A 15,687-nucleotide genomic window follows, 5' to 3' on the forward strand; every position below is an offset into this window, starting at 1 on the left:
ACAGTTGCATAACCTGCAGTGATGAGAGCTTTTCCAATTCACTCACACTTGCACTATTAATGGAAGATGCCCCTAGCCATGAGCGTTGAATATGTCTGTAGCCCTATCCTAGAGAGGAGGCGGCATTAATGATAGGTGAACAGGAAATCCATGAAGTCCCTAGTTAAGATAATATTGTGAGACGATTTCTGGAGAAGGCTGGTCAATAGCCTGGAGACAATCTCCTCCTGCCACACATCTAAAGAATAGACAGTTTAGATTAGATTGGCAGAGTGAAGGAGTCTATTAAGAGTTTTACTGGTTGGAAAGTGACATAAGTATGGTGCTGTAAAACCTGGAAGACATCTGAGTGGTTAGAATAGCAATATAGCAATATCATTTGGTTTCTAGAATGCACGGAGGGATTGTGTGTGTGTTGGGGACGAAGGGGGATGCTAGCAGCTCACTTTTCTTTAGACTGATTTCAAATCAGACTGAAGGGCTTTGGATAATTTGAGCAGATCCAACTGGGATTGGAACAAGCCAGAAGAGAGCATTCTCGGAGCACCAACGAGGAAACCTACTCCAGATGTACAGAATCTTCAAAAATACCATGGAAGGATCTTCTGAACTGAAATGCCGAAAAAGGATGCTTTGAGAATGCTGTTTTAAGTTGCAGTCTAGAAGAAACTTTCTTGCGAATTTAAGAGTCGAAAAGTTGCGAGAGTGCAGGGCAATGAGAGGGCGAGCAGCGTTTAATATTTTTTTGCAGGAAAACCATCTTGGAGCCATGGCTATTTTATAGTACTTTTACATTTTGATTTCTTTTTTAGAGGATTCCGTTCTAACTGAAGGTTAAACCTTGGTTTCTTTCTTTATCACAAATTATATTGCTTCATCTTCTCTCCAGCATAAGTTATACCTTCATATTTTAAGCACTTTAACTCAGGGCAGATTTGGAATTAGAGATATATCTCACTACTCCATTACAACATTAACATTGAAGCATACACAGTTTTTTCCAAATTACTCTGGCATGCACATTTATTTTCAAATATTTACCTCTGCTGCAATATTTCCCAGTGTGTCGAGTCCCAATTGTCGTAAAGATATAAATTGACTGTGAGCAGAAAGTAGCAAGAAACGAAGACAAGTACGATTAGCTGCCAAAAGTCTGACATTCCCTTCTTCAAAAGAAAGATTTCGCAAAATAACTGAAATTTGAAGAACTCGTTGGCCTTCGATGTCATTAATACCAAGCTTCCGAGGTGGATGAAATAAGGTATCCCAAGTGCAGTCTGTTGTTCCAATATCATCTACAAAAATATATATATTATCATTACAACGTATTCTAGCTGTTCCAAGTAACAACCTTCAGTGTTTTTACCTTACCTTCAAAATTGTCTCCTTCAGATATGAGTTCCCGTACTTCAATATCTTCAACTATATCCTTCCAAAACTGTAAACGAATACAAATACTGTAATAAGACTATGTATGGTGTGCAAGCCATTGGACAATGCATTTTTCCTTACAACAAATTTCCTTATTAGTGTTTAAAATAGATCAGTACTACTGTAAGAATCAATGGTGCACTATTGAAACACAAAAAAACCCTAGATAAACAGGAATTTTACATAATCCTTGATATTGTGATAGGATCTGTAAGCTACTCAAATTTGCAACCATATTTTCCATGATATATTTTGTTAATACAAACATAACACTGATTATTAACATTAGCTTTTTAATAGACAGAAATACACAAAAAATATTTAATCTAAAATCTGCATTTCCATCACCTGCATCTTTGTTTTAATCATACACATGATCATCAGGGCCAGGATACTTTACAAAAATGTCCAACAAAGCCAACTTTAAAAAACATACTTTTTAAAAGACAGCAAATACAAATGAATACACTTCCCTTTTTTGGAATGGGAGTAGAGAATTGTTTTAAAAAAAGAAAAGTGAAACATGCAGCCACATAGGAGATCAAAGCTATATTCCACGTAGGAGTTAAAATAAAAGAGTAGCACCACGTCTCTTCAAGTACATCCGACCCTACCTAAGCGAGGAGAACAGTGCCAACATTGCTAGAGCAAACGTCCCATCACGGTTGGACTATGGAAATGTACTGTTGTTGGGTGCCAGTAAAGGATGCCCAACTAAATGCTGCCAGATTATCCTAAATAATGTGGTGAGAATAATTAAGAGGAGAACAAGGAGAGAGCATATCACCAAGGAAAGAACAGACGTCCAATGGCTCACCGTTGAAGATGGGGTACTTTTCAAAAGCATGGCATTAGCACACAGATGTTTGTTTGGGCATGTACCAGCTTATCTTTAAGAAAGGATCACCCCAATATATACCAACAAGATCTCTAAAATCAGAGGCTTTGAGTCAGATTAAATACCCATCTTTCAAACAGTCTAACGGCCTTGGTAGAGTGTTTCCAGTGAGAGTAACCCAAAACTGGGATAGACTCCCAATCGAGCTAAGGCCCGAAAAGTACCATAACAGCTTCAGAAAAAAGCACCTTTTTTTAGGTGAATAGCAATTATTCAGTATTCCCACTTCCTTAGATGTGCTGACTTTTTGTCCTGTTTCTATACTTATTTCCTTTGTCTTTTTGGCGCGGCGTGGCACAAACGCATAAGTAAAAATAAATAAATGTGCAGCCTATCCGCATTAGCCCTATATCCAATGATGTGGTGACTAGCTCTCCGCTCAGCCCTCAGAAGCTGTCGCCATATTGTTCAAAAGATCGGATTCAGCCGTACCCCTGTATTAGCCTTGGATATTCTCCAGGCAGACTGGCGAGTTGCCTGTGCATCTATGAAATATAACAACACTGGAGACATTTTAGTTTTATTTGTAGGTGTAGCTCTCCAACACTGGTATATTGGTGAGATTCACATACTTAATGAATATTCCCATATGCTGATATATAAATCTCTCACTTAAGAAAATAAAATGACTTACCCCTGGTAAAGTTCTTTCTGACAGATGTTCCTCCTGTGGAATCCTCATCTTCGATATATCCTCCTGCCTTGCAGCACTCCTAGAAAGATTTTTCCCAGCAGGGAGCGCTGTGCAGTCCGTCGTGAAGGATATTGTATCGTTGGCTTCGGGATCATATGTGATGTCGGCACGAATAGCGTACGCTGCGCCCCTTGACCTTGGTTGTCATTTTTCCCCTTGCACAGCCGCGATAGGTATTAGAGACCGAGTGAACGCTCAAGCATTAAAATTATGGGGGGGGGGGTCCTAGAATCACAGGAGGAAGCTCCTTTTCCTTGGAGTAGGCTAGCGGGATGAGGAATGCGTGGGAGGAAAATCCATCTGAAAGAACATTACCAGGGTAAGCAATTTGTTCTTTTTATGGATTGTGTCCTCCCACGGATTTGTCATCTTAGATAGTAAGGCTTCACAGAGGAGGGAAGGAGCAAACTCCATGGCAATTGTGTCAACACTTGTTGGAGGCGGGGCCTAGACTCATTTGCAGAAACTGTCTAGGCAATAGTGTTTTGCAAACATGTGTTTGGAGGAAGTGGTTGCAGCTTGACGGATATCCTTTTCAGGTAACTTCTCTGAAAAGCTGAAGTAGCTTCCACACCCCTAGTGGAGTGTGCCCTGAAACCTTCAGGAATGTGTTTACACGCTCTGGAGTGGCATTTAGAAACAAAGCGCAATCCATCTTGAAATGTTTTGCTTTTTTATTCATTTGCCAGTTTTAGTGCCAGGATAACCAATGAACAGTTGATCCTACAGTCTAAAATGGTTTGTCCGGGCAATGTAAAAACTCCAGAGACCTATTGGGGTCAAGCCTATGCAGCCTTACTTCCTCCTTTGATGGATGAGGTGGAAAGAACGCTGGCAAACAGTCTGAGATAAGTTAAACTCTGATACGACCTTCGGAAGGAACTAAAGGAGCAATTGAAGAGCCACCTTCCCCTTGGTAAAGACTAAAAGGGGGTTTTAAAAGACACGGCCTGCAATTTCCTCCCTTTTCGAGCCGCGGAGATAGCGACCAAGGCAGCCTTTTTCCATCAAAAAAGTCTGAGGACACAAATGCAACGGCTGAAAAGGAGAAGCCATGTGACAAGTTAACACCAGGTTCAGGTCCCATGTCAGCACCACAAAGAGGGACAGGGAGAAGGGTGTTAATCAGGTCTTTTAAAAACTGAACCACCAAGGGGATAGTAAAGTATGACTTTTGTTCTGGCCTGCGGTTAAAAAATGGATAGCGCTGCTAGAAAGTGCTTGATGGTGATGACCTGAAGACCCTGTCTTGCTAGATGAAGCAGAAAAGACAACACCCTTGAGATACAGCATAAAAAAGAACCCACATCCTGTTCCCTATACCAGCTAGAAAACTTTATCCAACGGCAGTGGTATAAAGTGTTGAGATATTGTTTTCTCACTTGAGTTAAGCATCAGTTCTTAATGGTTTAATATGCATCTACACATATAATCTTTTGTATATTGCTTCGTTTCCATTCTGTTCCACTGTGACGTAACGTATTCCTTTCAGAGTGTTTCTCTTTGAGAGCATTCCGTATCAAGTCAGTTGGTGCCTGCTGCTTCAGACAGTGCCTGCTGTCACCTTATGCCCTGATTCTTAACATAAAGCCTTAGTTGCTGGCCTTCTGCCCAAAAGCAACATCTCAATCACGTCTTCTTGAGGGTCTTAATACCTGCACCATAGCCTTTCAGAAGCCAGGTTAGCATGTGCACGCTGAGGTAAAGAACCAGCCCGCTTTCCTGAGAGAGAAAGTATGGCCTCTGGGCAAGACTATGTTGAGGACAGATGGCCATATGATATGAAACTATATACAAGTCATTTATAACGCGCCTGTACACACGTTTTTCTAGGTGTGCAAGGAAGGGAAAGAAAGGGGAACAAAACGAACAATGTTACTAGACCTTGTGTCATTCATATCGTGCAAGTGCCAGGGGGAGGGAAAGGGAGAGTGAAATAAGCAAAGCTCAGTAAGTGCTGCTGGCGTGGTCGGTTCTAGGTAAGTGCAAGGAGACAGGTCCCTATAAGGTTTAGAGGGAGGCCAGGTAACCAGTTAGTGTAGCAGACAAGTACGTCAGCAAGGGAGAGAGAAGGCAGAAGCGAAAAAAGGAAGGTCTCGAGTTGCTTCCGCAACCTGAGGTGGACCTGCTAGAGTTTGAGAGCGGCAGGGAGGCTGTTCCAGAGGGAGCCATCAGCCGAGGAGAGAGATCTACCCCCAACTCTGTGCCTGGAAATGCGCCTGACCCTCAGAGAGTTGGATTGATTGATAGTTTATTTATATTGCGCTCGTACACAAGTGTTTCAGAGCGCGACAAGGAAAGGGAGGGTAACAAGGGAGAACAAAAACAATGATCTTACTAGGCCCAGAGACATTGAGAACGCACAAGTGCATGGGAGATGGAAAAGGGGGAAGTGCATGGAAGGGGGAGAAGTGGAAAGTGCAGAGCAAAGGAATACAGATAAATAATAAGTAATAACAAGTCACAAACAGTAGTAGTGCAGCCAGCAGGTGGCAAGTGCTATGTCTGAGGCAACAGACTTGGTAAGTCTGGTAAGTGCAGAGAGAACAAAGGGGGACGGGGGGGTGAGTGTATGGTTACAGATACAGGCCCCAGTGCAATGGTTTGTTAGGAGGCAGTGCCGGTCAGTGGCACGGTGAGCAGGTACCTGGGCCCGGAAGTCATAAGGTAGGCCAGACGCATGGTACCAAGAGAGCAGATCAGCAGGGAAGAGGAGGGGCGAAAACAGAAGCGAAGAGGAAGGTCTTGGGGTGCTTCCAAAACCGGAGATGGTTTTCCTCAAGTTTCAGAATGGCAGAGAGGCCCAAGCGGAGGACAAAGATCTACCCCCAGCACGCTTCTTTGAGAAACGACTGACCCTAAGGGAGTTAGAAGTAGAGGAGCGAAGAGCTCAAGAGGGAAGGTATTTACAAAGGGACAGCTGAAGGTATAGTGGACCCAGGCCCCAGAAAGCCTTGTGGACAAACCAAAGGATTTTGAATGTAATACTTGCAGCCACTGGGAGCCAGGGAGAAATTTCAGGGCTGTAGAGATACGATCCCAGGGCTTGAGGCCAAGGACAAATCTCACAGTCCTGTTCTGGATATGTTGCAAAGGGCGGAGAGTAGAAGCAGGTAGATTTAGAAAGAGGCTGTTACAATAGTCCAACCTAGAGAGACCCAGGGCTTTAGAGACAGTGAGCTTCTGGGGGAAGGAAAGTAAAGGCAGAATACCTCTGAGGAGGTGCAGTAGGAAGTTTGAATTTTTAGAGACGTCAGATGTGAGCAGAGAAGTAAAGCGTGGAGTCAAAGATGACCCAGTGGTTCTTAGCCTCGCAGGTAGGGGTAGGAACATGGCAAAGGGTGGGTGGACAGAGAGTGAGGAAAGGAGGGTGAGGGTGCGCCGATGAGGAGGATCTCCTCATTGCTGGCAATCAGGCAGAGATCATTGGCGGCACACCAATCCTGAATGACAGATAGGCAATCAGAGAGGAGAGGAGGTGGCTGAGGAAAGCCTAAAAATGAGTTGAGCGTCATCAGCATAGCACTGAAAGTGGGGACAGAAAATGGTGATGTGAAGAGCGAGAGTTGCCAGGTATTGGTTAAAAAGCCAGGAGAGGTTAGACCCCTGGGTAATACCCCAGGTAGACAGGGAGATGGATGAAAGGAAGGACCCAAGTTGAACCTGGGAGGGTCGATCAGAGAGGAAAGCAGTCAGCCAGGCCAGAGCCTGATTGGTGATACCCAGGTTGTCACGGGGACGACGGAGCAGGATGGTATGGTTGACCATGTTGAAGGCAGAAGAGAGATCAAGTAGGATGAGGACAGAGGGGATATTAGAGTCAAGGTTTGAGATCGTTAACATTACGGATGTTCATGAGAGCAGTTTCCGTGCTTCTGGCAGCTCTGAAGCCAGATTGATGGTCGTGGAGACAACCAACTGAATCAGAGTGAAGGTTAAGATGCAAAATGGCCAACATTTCAAGACGTTTGCACAGAAAGGGGGTGATGGAGACTGGGTGATAGTTAGCTGGGCAAGAAGGGTCTGCTGAGGGTTTTTTTGAGAAGAGGGTGCACAAGAAGGTGCTTCAGGGGGAAAGGAACACTCCTGAGGCAAAGGAGAGGTTGCAGAAATTAGCCATGGCAGAAGAGAGGGTGTCGATATGGTCCTTGATTGTTTTGGAAGAGTAGGGAGTAACCTGTTTTGACGAGGCTTTCATAGATCGGACTTGTCTAGTGACCTCATCAGGGGAGAAAAGAGGAAAGGACGAGATGGTGGAGTGGGAGGGGGTTGGCTGTAGGAGCACCAGAGTTCACAGAAGTGAGGAGGGGGAAAGAGGGGGCGTGGGGATGAGAGCGTTTTCTGGACTTTGATATCTGGAATTTGAAGTGGGGGGCAAGGGCCGTGAAAAGGACCTGGGAAGCAACAGGAGAGGTAGAGACTGCAGCATGGTTGGCCAGCACCTTGCAGATTATAAAGAGTTCAGCCGAGTTGCTAGATGCTGTAGAGACACAGGCTTGGGTGTATGCTCTTTTTAGTGTGGACAGAGAGTCAGTATTGCCTTTGGAGCAGAACAAATAGCCCTCCATTTCCTATCAGCCCCCCGACACTTACGATTAAGTGCAACAAGGTCAGAGTCATACCAGGAATTGCATTTGGTATTGGGCTTCAAGCGGATCCTCATGACAGGGGCAAGAACATCAACAGCATCAGAGATGGAGTAGAACATAGACAGGGCTGTGTCAGGATGTGAGTCAGCCAGAGGTGATGGGGTAGGTGGGGGGGAGGGGGTGGGGGGTAGAGAATGTGGCATCGAAAGCTTCAACTGGCACACGCTTCATGGGACGGATGTGCGAGAAGGCAGGTGGCAGTGTTGGGGTAGGCTTAGCCTGGGGGGAAGAGAGGAGAGGAGTGATCGCTCCAGGAGAGAGGAGTAGTCAGAGGGATGGAGAGGGGCGGAGGCCAGAGGGGATCAAGAGTGTCCTGCAGAGTGGGTCGAGCCAGAGGGGAGGATAGAAAAGGAGAGGGACTTGCATAGTTCACGAAAGACCACAGACGAGGAACTGGGAGATGGATATTGAGATCACCAAGGAGGAGTTGTTGAGACGTTGAGGCCAAGAGGGAGGAGGAGAGGTCCACCCACTCAGAGAAAAGAGGTGATTTGACCAGGGGGCCGGTAGAGAGTTACAACAGTAAGAGTGGCTAGGGGAGAAAGAACCTGCAGACAAGGCATTCGAAAGAGGAGTAAGTGTGCCTGGGAATAATAGGGGCAGGAATCCACTCAGTAAATATCAGGGCTACACCCCCACAAGGGCCGGATAGACCTGGGCGTGGAGAGGATCTTGTAGCCATCAGGGAGGAGAGTGTCAACGCTTGTGACAGACCTGGCCGTGAACCATGTCTCAGTAAGACCGAGGACATCAAGGTCAAGTTCTTCCAAGAGGTGGCAGATGTCAGAGGAGTGTGACAGCAGAGCGTGAGTTGAGAGTGGCAAGATGAAGGCCTTCCGGGGAGGGGTACAAATCAGAGGTACGCCCTGCGGAGGGAGCCCGAGGAGGGGCAGAAGAGGAGGGAAGAAAGGGCAAGGTAGCCAAGGGAGGGGAAAGCAGGAGATGAAAGGAAGTTCTGAGGCGAGGGAAATTTCTATCAAAGACGAGGATATTGGCCTGAGGGCCTTGGACCATGGCAGTGCCATTTAGGTAGACATTAATGATGACTCTGGAGGAGTCGAAGGAAGCCATGAGAACTTCCCAGCAGGTGCCACCATTAATGGGAGAGGAGACAGGACAGAGCACAGAGTACATTTGAAGGGTCCAGAAATCTGGCGAAGGAATGACAAAAAAAGAGGTCAGTGAGGGTCTGTCTGGAAGAGGCGCTGTAATAGGTATCAGTGATAGGGAGACCTGGGTTGGCGGCCAATATCTCCTTTTTAAACCTCTTCCTTCCAGACTGAGTGAGAAGGGAAGAATAGTTGATAGAGAAGCAGTTGGAGTAGATAGGACAAACAAAGCACCATGGGTGAGTAGAGGAGCAGCGGGAAGAGTATGCAAGTACAGCAGTATGGAACAGTCACTGGCCAGCAGGTTACAGAGTAGTAATTCAGTGCAAGCAAAGGGCACAGCAAGTCTGCACACGAAAAACAGCTGGTTGTACGAGAATAATGCATAACACACCCAAGTTTCACATTCAAAGTTAAATGGAAAAACACCCATGTTTGACTTTCCCAGTTAAATGCAAAACACAGCCAAGTTTGACTTTTAAAGTTAATTGCTAAGGCACAGCAGGTATAGAATTACACTATGATTCAGAAGTTAGAGGTGAGTGCAGAGACGTAATGATTATTTCAGCAGCGTCAGGGGTGCACGCCTTTTTCTCCTGCTTTGAAGCTATTTCGCGTAAGGATTATTTCTGGAGCCCGCTCAGTGTTGGCAGCACGCCATTCACCTGGCCGCGAAGGTGAGTCCTAGAATCACGTATTCCATCGTACTCTAGCGATTACGGGATATGCAGGTTCAGCTCCCATCATTCTCCCCTATTGCTAGATTATATTGTCTACACATAATCTTGGGCGCTTTAATTCGTTTCCTTACATTTCAAATGTATTCTTGGTCTGTTTTCCCCTCCCTTTTCTATTTCCCCAGGTGGCCGTCATGGATGCCCTCTGCTATCCATTGCTTAGAGACGCCGCTTTTATATTTCTACCAGCGTAGTATTACCACGTCTTGCCCAACGGACGCTTCAGAGTCCTCTACATTCCACTGTGCAGACACCACACGCAGGCAGGCACAGGACCTCGGCACACCCGTTTACATGAACACATTTGGTTCTATGGTCAGTAGCCCACTCCCGGACACCACCCTGTTGCCGCTCCAGCTTTCCCCCAGAAACGGGTGTGTTCACAGGCCCCCTTGCTTCCTGGCCCATTTTGTTCTATATGCTTAGGCGCCTAGCCCACCAAGCTCCTCTAGACCATGATGCATATGGTCTCTTTGAAATAAATTTTTATGATTACTAGAGATACTCTCCCTGTTGCATGTCTTTGCAGCTGCATATACCGAAATTTCTGACACCCTGTCAGGACCTTTTTTCATCCGCAGACTAGTCAAGTAATGCACAGGGGTCAGGCCTTTGACTATTTGTGCTCTTGCTTTTATGCTCCAATGTTAAGGGCTTAGCCCATCAATTTCCCTCTGCTTTATTGTATAGCGATTTTTTACACTCATTTAATGTTTGAATTCAGGCAAACGCATATTCATTAGAGGTTTATGTTTATATGCAGGGTCCCTGCAAAGCAAATATGGGTCCTGAAGAAGGCTTCGGTCGTATTATATAAAACATCAGTCGGAATTTCCATTTTACCTCACGGATAGGCTACCGTCCATCTATACAAGGAGCCTACTACAAAATTATATCACTGTGACACTGTATAAGGAGTTGCAACGCTTTACAAATTGCAGACAATTTTTGTCTTACTGACGCAGACCCGCAGATAGATTTATGTCAATGTTGAGTTGACAAACAGTGGTCCACAGTCCCACTTTTTGTACAATCTTAACTACATACACAGAATGTATATGTTATGTAACCTATGCAATGAATCAATGTAATTTTACAGCAGACACTTTGATTCACATGGTTGTTTTGATTTATCTACACTTTTGTATAACATATTTGGTGTGTTGTTTTTGGTATCAACTGTTTGTATGCATTGATACATGAATCACGTTTGATGGCATATATTCTGTTCATGTGAAAAGATGTTTTGATTAAATATGAACAATACTTTGAAAAAATTGCAATAATGTAGACTGATTTTCATTTCAGCTACATCACTACGGAAAATTTGTATATTTCTTTTATTTATTTCCATTTATAAAGCGCACAACAGCCCTCGGGAATCGTAGCGCTGTTACAAGAATATTCATCTAGGTGCTGGTTACATGGGAGCAAGTCTTAGTTACTAGGTTAACATACAAGGTGTCTGTTACATACATGCAGTTTACGTGTTAAGTACATGTTGGTTACAATACATGTTATACAGTACAGTAGTATGGTTTCAGGGCAAAACAGCGGAGAAGGTATGGTCTATTTAAAAAGTATGGTCTTCAGCGACTTTCTGAGGGCCATGAGAGAAGTTTTTTTCCTCAGTCTGAGTGGAAGTGTGTTGCAGGATTTTGGTTCTAGCACTTCAAAACTGGAGCCTCCTGCTTTGACTCTGTTAAAGGCAGGGATTGTGAGTTGGTGCAAGTATAGGTCACGTTTGGGTCTGAGGGTGGGTGCTTGGTGTATTCTTTCGATAAGATAGGGGGGTGCTGATTGCGATAGACATTTGTGAGTGATTGCGAGAGCCTTGAACAGAATTTGCTCTTTAATAGGGAGCCACAGGTGTCTTGTCTAGACTGAGAAATATGCTCTCTCTTGGGGATGCTGAGAGCAGATCCGACGGTGGCGTTTTGAGTTATTTGTAGTCTATTAATGTTTAAGGATGAAGTACCAATATTGAGGCTGTTTTTGGAGGAGAGGTGAGGTTTGATAGCATTAATGATTTTCGTTGCAAGTGCTGCTGTTGACGCGATATAACTGAATTGTCTATCCATGGACAGTGTGGAATCCAGGAAGATTCCTAATGTTTTTACTGCGGTTGAGGCAGGGATTATAGTATTTTCGATTTGGAAGTTGCAGTATTTGCGGTCTAGTTTTTTAGTGTCTCCTTGGGGCCTACCAGTAAGATTTCCGTTTTGTCCACATTGAGACCAAGGCCGCTGGCTGCCATCCTGGCCTGGAGGATTGCATAAATATGCTGTAAGGTTTTCAGGTCTTCCTCAGTCACCGGATAGTGGGAGATGAATTTTGTGTCATTGGCATAATTGGTGAAGGTTATGCAGAATTCTTCTAAGTCACTGAATAGAGGTAGGGTGAAGAGGTTGTAGAGGATAGGGGAGGTGCACAAGCCTTGTAGCACCCAACAACCAATAGGGGATGGGTCGGCTGAAGCCTGGTCTGGGAAAACCCTCATGGCCCGGCCCTCCAGAAAGGATGTTATCCAGATGGTGGCTTCTTGGGAGAAGTGGGCAGAGTGTATGAGGTGTCATCCTAAGATCTTGTAATCGACCAGGTCAAACAGTGAAGACTGGTCGAGGAGCAAAAGAAGTGCAGCCTTGCTTTGTCCACGTTTTCTAGAAGTTGATTTTGTAAGTCTAGCAGAGCTGACTCTGTGCCATACCGCGGGCGAAAGCCAGATTGTCTTTTACCCAGGATGTTATGCATTTCCAGGTAAGACTGGATCTGTAGGTATGCAGCCTTGTCCAGAATCTTCATCAAGAAAGGCACTGTGGTGATCAGCCTGTAGTTTGGTGTGTCTGGGTCTAATGTAAGCTTTTTCAGAAGAGGCCAGACCCAAGCTTCCTTGGGGCAGGCCGGTACAATGCCAGAGGTGAATGTAGCATTAATGAAGGGAGCTAATGCTACCGCGCAGTCTGATTATGCTTGCTGGGCAGATGTCACCTTTGCACAGCGATGGTTTTGTGTGTTTCATGATTACTAGGACCTCGGGTATGGTTACTTCACTGAAGGTAAAAGGTGTCGGTTGTTTTTAGCCATAAGGGGTCTGTAGGTCTGGTTTAGGGCCCTTATGTATTGGGAGCGTAGCTATGGGCAGGTTGTTGAAGTTGGCTTTGATTTTTTCTTGCAGTAGGTCAATTTTGTCAAGCAATGCATGTTGGATGTCGTTGCACCATTTCTCATCTTTTACAGTTTTATGTGTGGATGAGGGAGGGACACCCAGTTCCTTGTAGATGGCAAATAATTCCTTGGATTGGGATTTTGCATTGTCAATTCTGATATTATAGGTGGCAGCTTTCGCAGCAGTAATGGATATTTTGTATTTTTTGGCTATTGTGAGGTAGGAGTCATGTGTGGGGACAGAGGGGCTAGATTGCCATTTGTTCAGGTCTTGCCTCTTGAGAGCTTTCAGATCAAGTAGGTCTTGATTATACCAGGAGTTGGTGTGTTTGATACTTTTTGCTCTTATTTTCTAGTGGGGCGATGGAATCTACAGATTCTCTGAGAATTGGGTTATAGAGCTTGATCAGTTCAGTGGGGTTGTTAGAGAGTGGAAGTGCTAATGCTGATGCTTCAAGGAGGGGGAGAATTCTGTCCTTAGTGAGCAATTTTTTTGATCTGGCCATTGCAGCAGGCATGGGAGGCTTTTGTTGAGTTTCAACTCTAGAGGGTATATGGAAGTGGAGGAGGTGATGGTCAGTCCAAGGGCGTGGAGTGTTGGAACTGATGTCAACGCCACAGTTATGATCCACTAACCAGTCAAGTATGCGTCCTTTAATACGAGTTGGGGAGTCTACTTTTTGAATGAATCCTAGTTCGAGGAGAGACTTCGCGGAGGTTTTACCTTGTCCGTCTTTTGTGTCGTTGAATCCAAGGTTAAAATCCCCTAAGAGGATGGCTCTGGTACTGGTTTTAAGGTTATTAACTAGGAGGTGTAGGACATTGGCTTGGCAGTCTAGAAGGTGGCCTGGTGGGCGATAAGCTAGGTGAAGCGTCATGGTGTCATTGGGCGAGGAGGACATTTTTACTGAGAGCGCGTCAATGTTTGACGTAGCTGACTGGATTTGTCTAGCCTTGAGAGTTTCTTTGACTATGAGGGCGACCCTGCCACCTTTGTGAGTGGATCTATCCTTGCGGAAGATAGTGTATCCTGGTGGAAGGGATTGGCATATGGCTGGACCAGAGGCTTCGTGTAGCCAGGTCTCAGTAATGGCTAGTACAAGCAGCTCCAAGTCTGAGATCAGATCATGGATTTCTGTAGTGTGGGCTTGCATAGATCTTGCATTGATGAGTGCAAGTTGCATTAGTGTGGTATTATTGTCATTAGCTTTAATTTTGGTTGTGATATTCGGGGGCAAAATGCTTGGTTCTAAGGCTCCAGGAGTCAAGGTGGTTGTAGGAGAAGGCACATGAGGTGTTTTTCCTGGTTACTTGTACGCGGTGGAAGAAGTCCTGATAGATCATGATCCTAGTCTTTGGTTCCTTAGGTATAGAGGTTTAGGTATCGCAGGGGCTTGGACTCCTTGTGTTGGTAGGGGTAGGGACGTGTCAGATCTTGGCTGTGGTGACCTTAGTGGGGGCAAGGTAAGTTTCACCAATAATGATTCCAGAGGGGAATGGTTTGGGCGGAATCCTTTGTGTGCCAGAAGAAGCAATCTGCTGGTTTAGGGCCATTTTAGCTGGTAGGTTGCGACGTGTAGGTGGGTGTGGTGAACTGGAATACAGTGTAAGTGAACGCTGCGCAAGGCTAAATGGGTGTGGGCAACAGCTGAGGTGAAGCAGAGGGATCAGGTGCTGGCAAGCTAATGAAGTTAGGCAGAGAACCAATAGGAGCACTGTTGGTGGGTAGATGCGGGCGCTAGGGGGCTGTGGAACTCAGGTGGGACAACACATGTCGACAGGCTAATGCCATCAGGCAGAGAACAATGGAGGCATAGGAAAATAGGTAGAGTAAGACAGATGCTGGTGGGCTAATGCAGTAAGGCGAGAAAATGTAGTAAGAAACACAGTGAGACAAGCAGGATAAGGTGCCGACAGGTAATGCGGTATGCAGGTACAATGGAGCCACAATGACTGCGCAGAAGCGGACGCTAAATGGCTGTAGCGCTCAGGTGAGACAAATGTAGGCAGGCTGATGCCATTAGACAGAGCACAAAGGAAGCATAGTAAAACAACAACAAATAGAGGCACAGTGCATGAATAGGTGCAGGCGCTAGCAGGCTGCAGTGGTAGGGCTAGATACCATGGGGGCAAAGTACAGGGGAGGCAGTATAGGATTTCAGGCTATGGTAATTGGGCCATGAAGCAAGTGCTAACAGCTATGGTAGTTAGGGGCGAACAGTATAATGGCTAGACCATATATAGATTGCTGGTGGTAGATCTAGAATACGTGTAATACAGGGCGACAAGCGGCACGCAGTTTGCTATACAGTGAATGTTAGACAATGTACCGGTCTTACTGTCAATAGTCGTATGGTGGACGGCTGCTCGGATGAGAGTTGAGGCAGGGTTGTACAGTCGTCGGTGGCGATGGCTGCTGGCCACGCACAGACAGGCTTGTGCCTTTACCGGGTGCCTTCACAGAAAGGGCCGGCGGTCCTAGTTGCTGGTTTCAGGAGAGGCGGGACAATAACTGGCTAGGCTTTGTTGCTGCTAGGCAACCATGGTAAACATTAGCATGATCCGCCATTTTGAAAAGGCTTCCTTGTGTCGGGTCGGCAGTGTGCTGGGACAATATGCGGCTGATCGAGCTGAATCCGAGGGGTATAGAGGTGAGGGTGATGTGAATGGGCTGCAGGGGAGGTGGGATGAAAATGAGGTGCTTGCAGTGTACAGCTCAATCGATCACCTGCTCACAAAGCTGCCTTGGTGCGGGTCGCAACATCCGTTTTTCTTTTCTGAGCATTGCAGGCTTATATCTATAAGAGTGGTTTCTAAGGCCTAATTAGGATACATATTCTTGGTCTCTCTTGTTCTTTCACTTTCAGGTTGAGGACGGTGTATCTTTACACCTCAGCCATAGTACTTGTTTTGTTTTGAAGCATTTTCCTTCACTAGGAACTTGCACATACATATTGGGACCCCCACCCCTGTTTCACAGTTCAGCTGTCAGTAGAGCCTTGTG

The 15,687-nt window shown here is 45.6% G+C and overlaps 1 protein-coding gene across 1 annotated transcript in view; it reads right to left on the reverse strand.

Annotated features, from left to right (window-relative positions):
• Window positions 1–15,687, reverse strand: part of ARID2 (AT-rich interaction domain 2) — a 1,843,885-nt gene that overhangs the window by 1,156,778 nt on the left and 671,420 nt on the right. The window contains exons 7-8 of the mRNA XM_069629837.1: window positions 1,372–1,438; window positions 1,042–1,295 (exon numbers count right to left, since the gene is read on the reverse strand). Of these exons, the coding sequence (XP_069485938.1) occupies window positions 1,042–1,295; window positions 1,372–1,438 (321 nt within the window). The remainder of the gene's footprint in view (window positions 1–1,041; window positions 1,296–1,371; window positions 1,439–15,687) is intronic.

Source organism: Ambystoma mexicanum, chromosome 12, assembly GCF_040938575.1.
Source record: "Ambystoma mexicanum isolate Mex_15411 chromosome 12, UKY_AmexF1_1, whole genome shotgun sequence".
NCBI classification, from domain to species: domain Eukaryota; kingdom Metazoa; phylum Chordata; class Amphibia; order Caudata; family Ambystomatidae; genus Ambystoma; species Ambystoma mexicanum.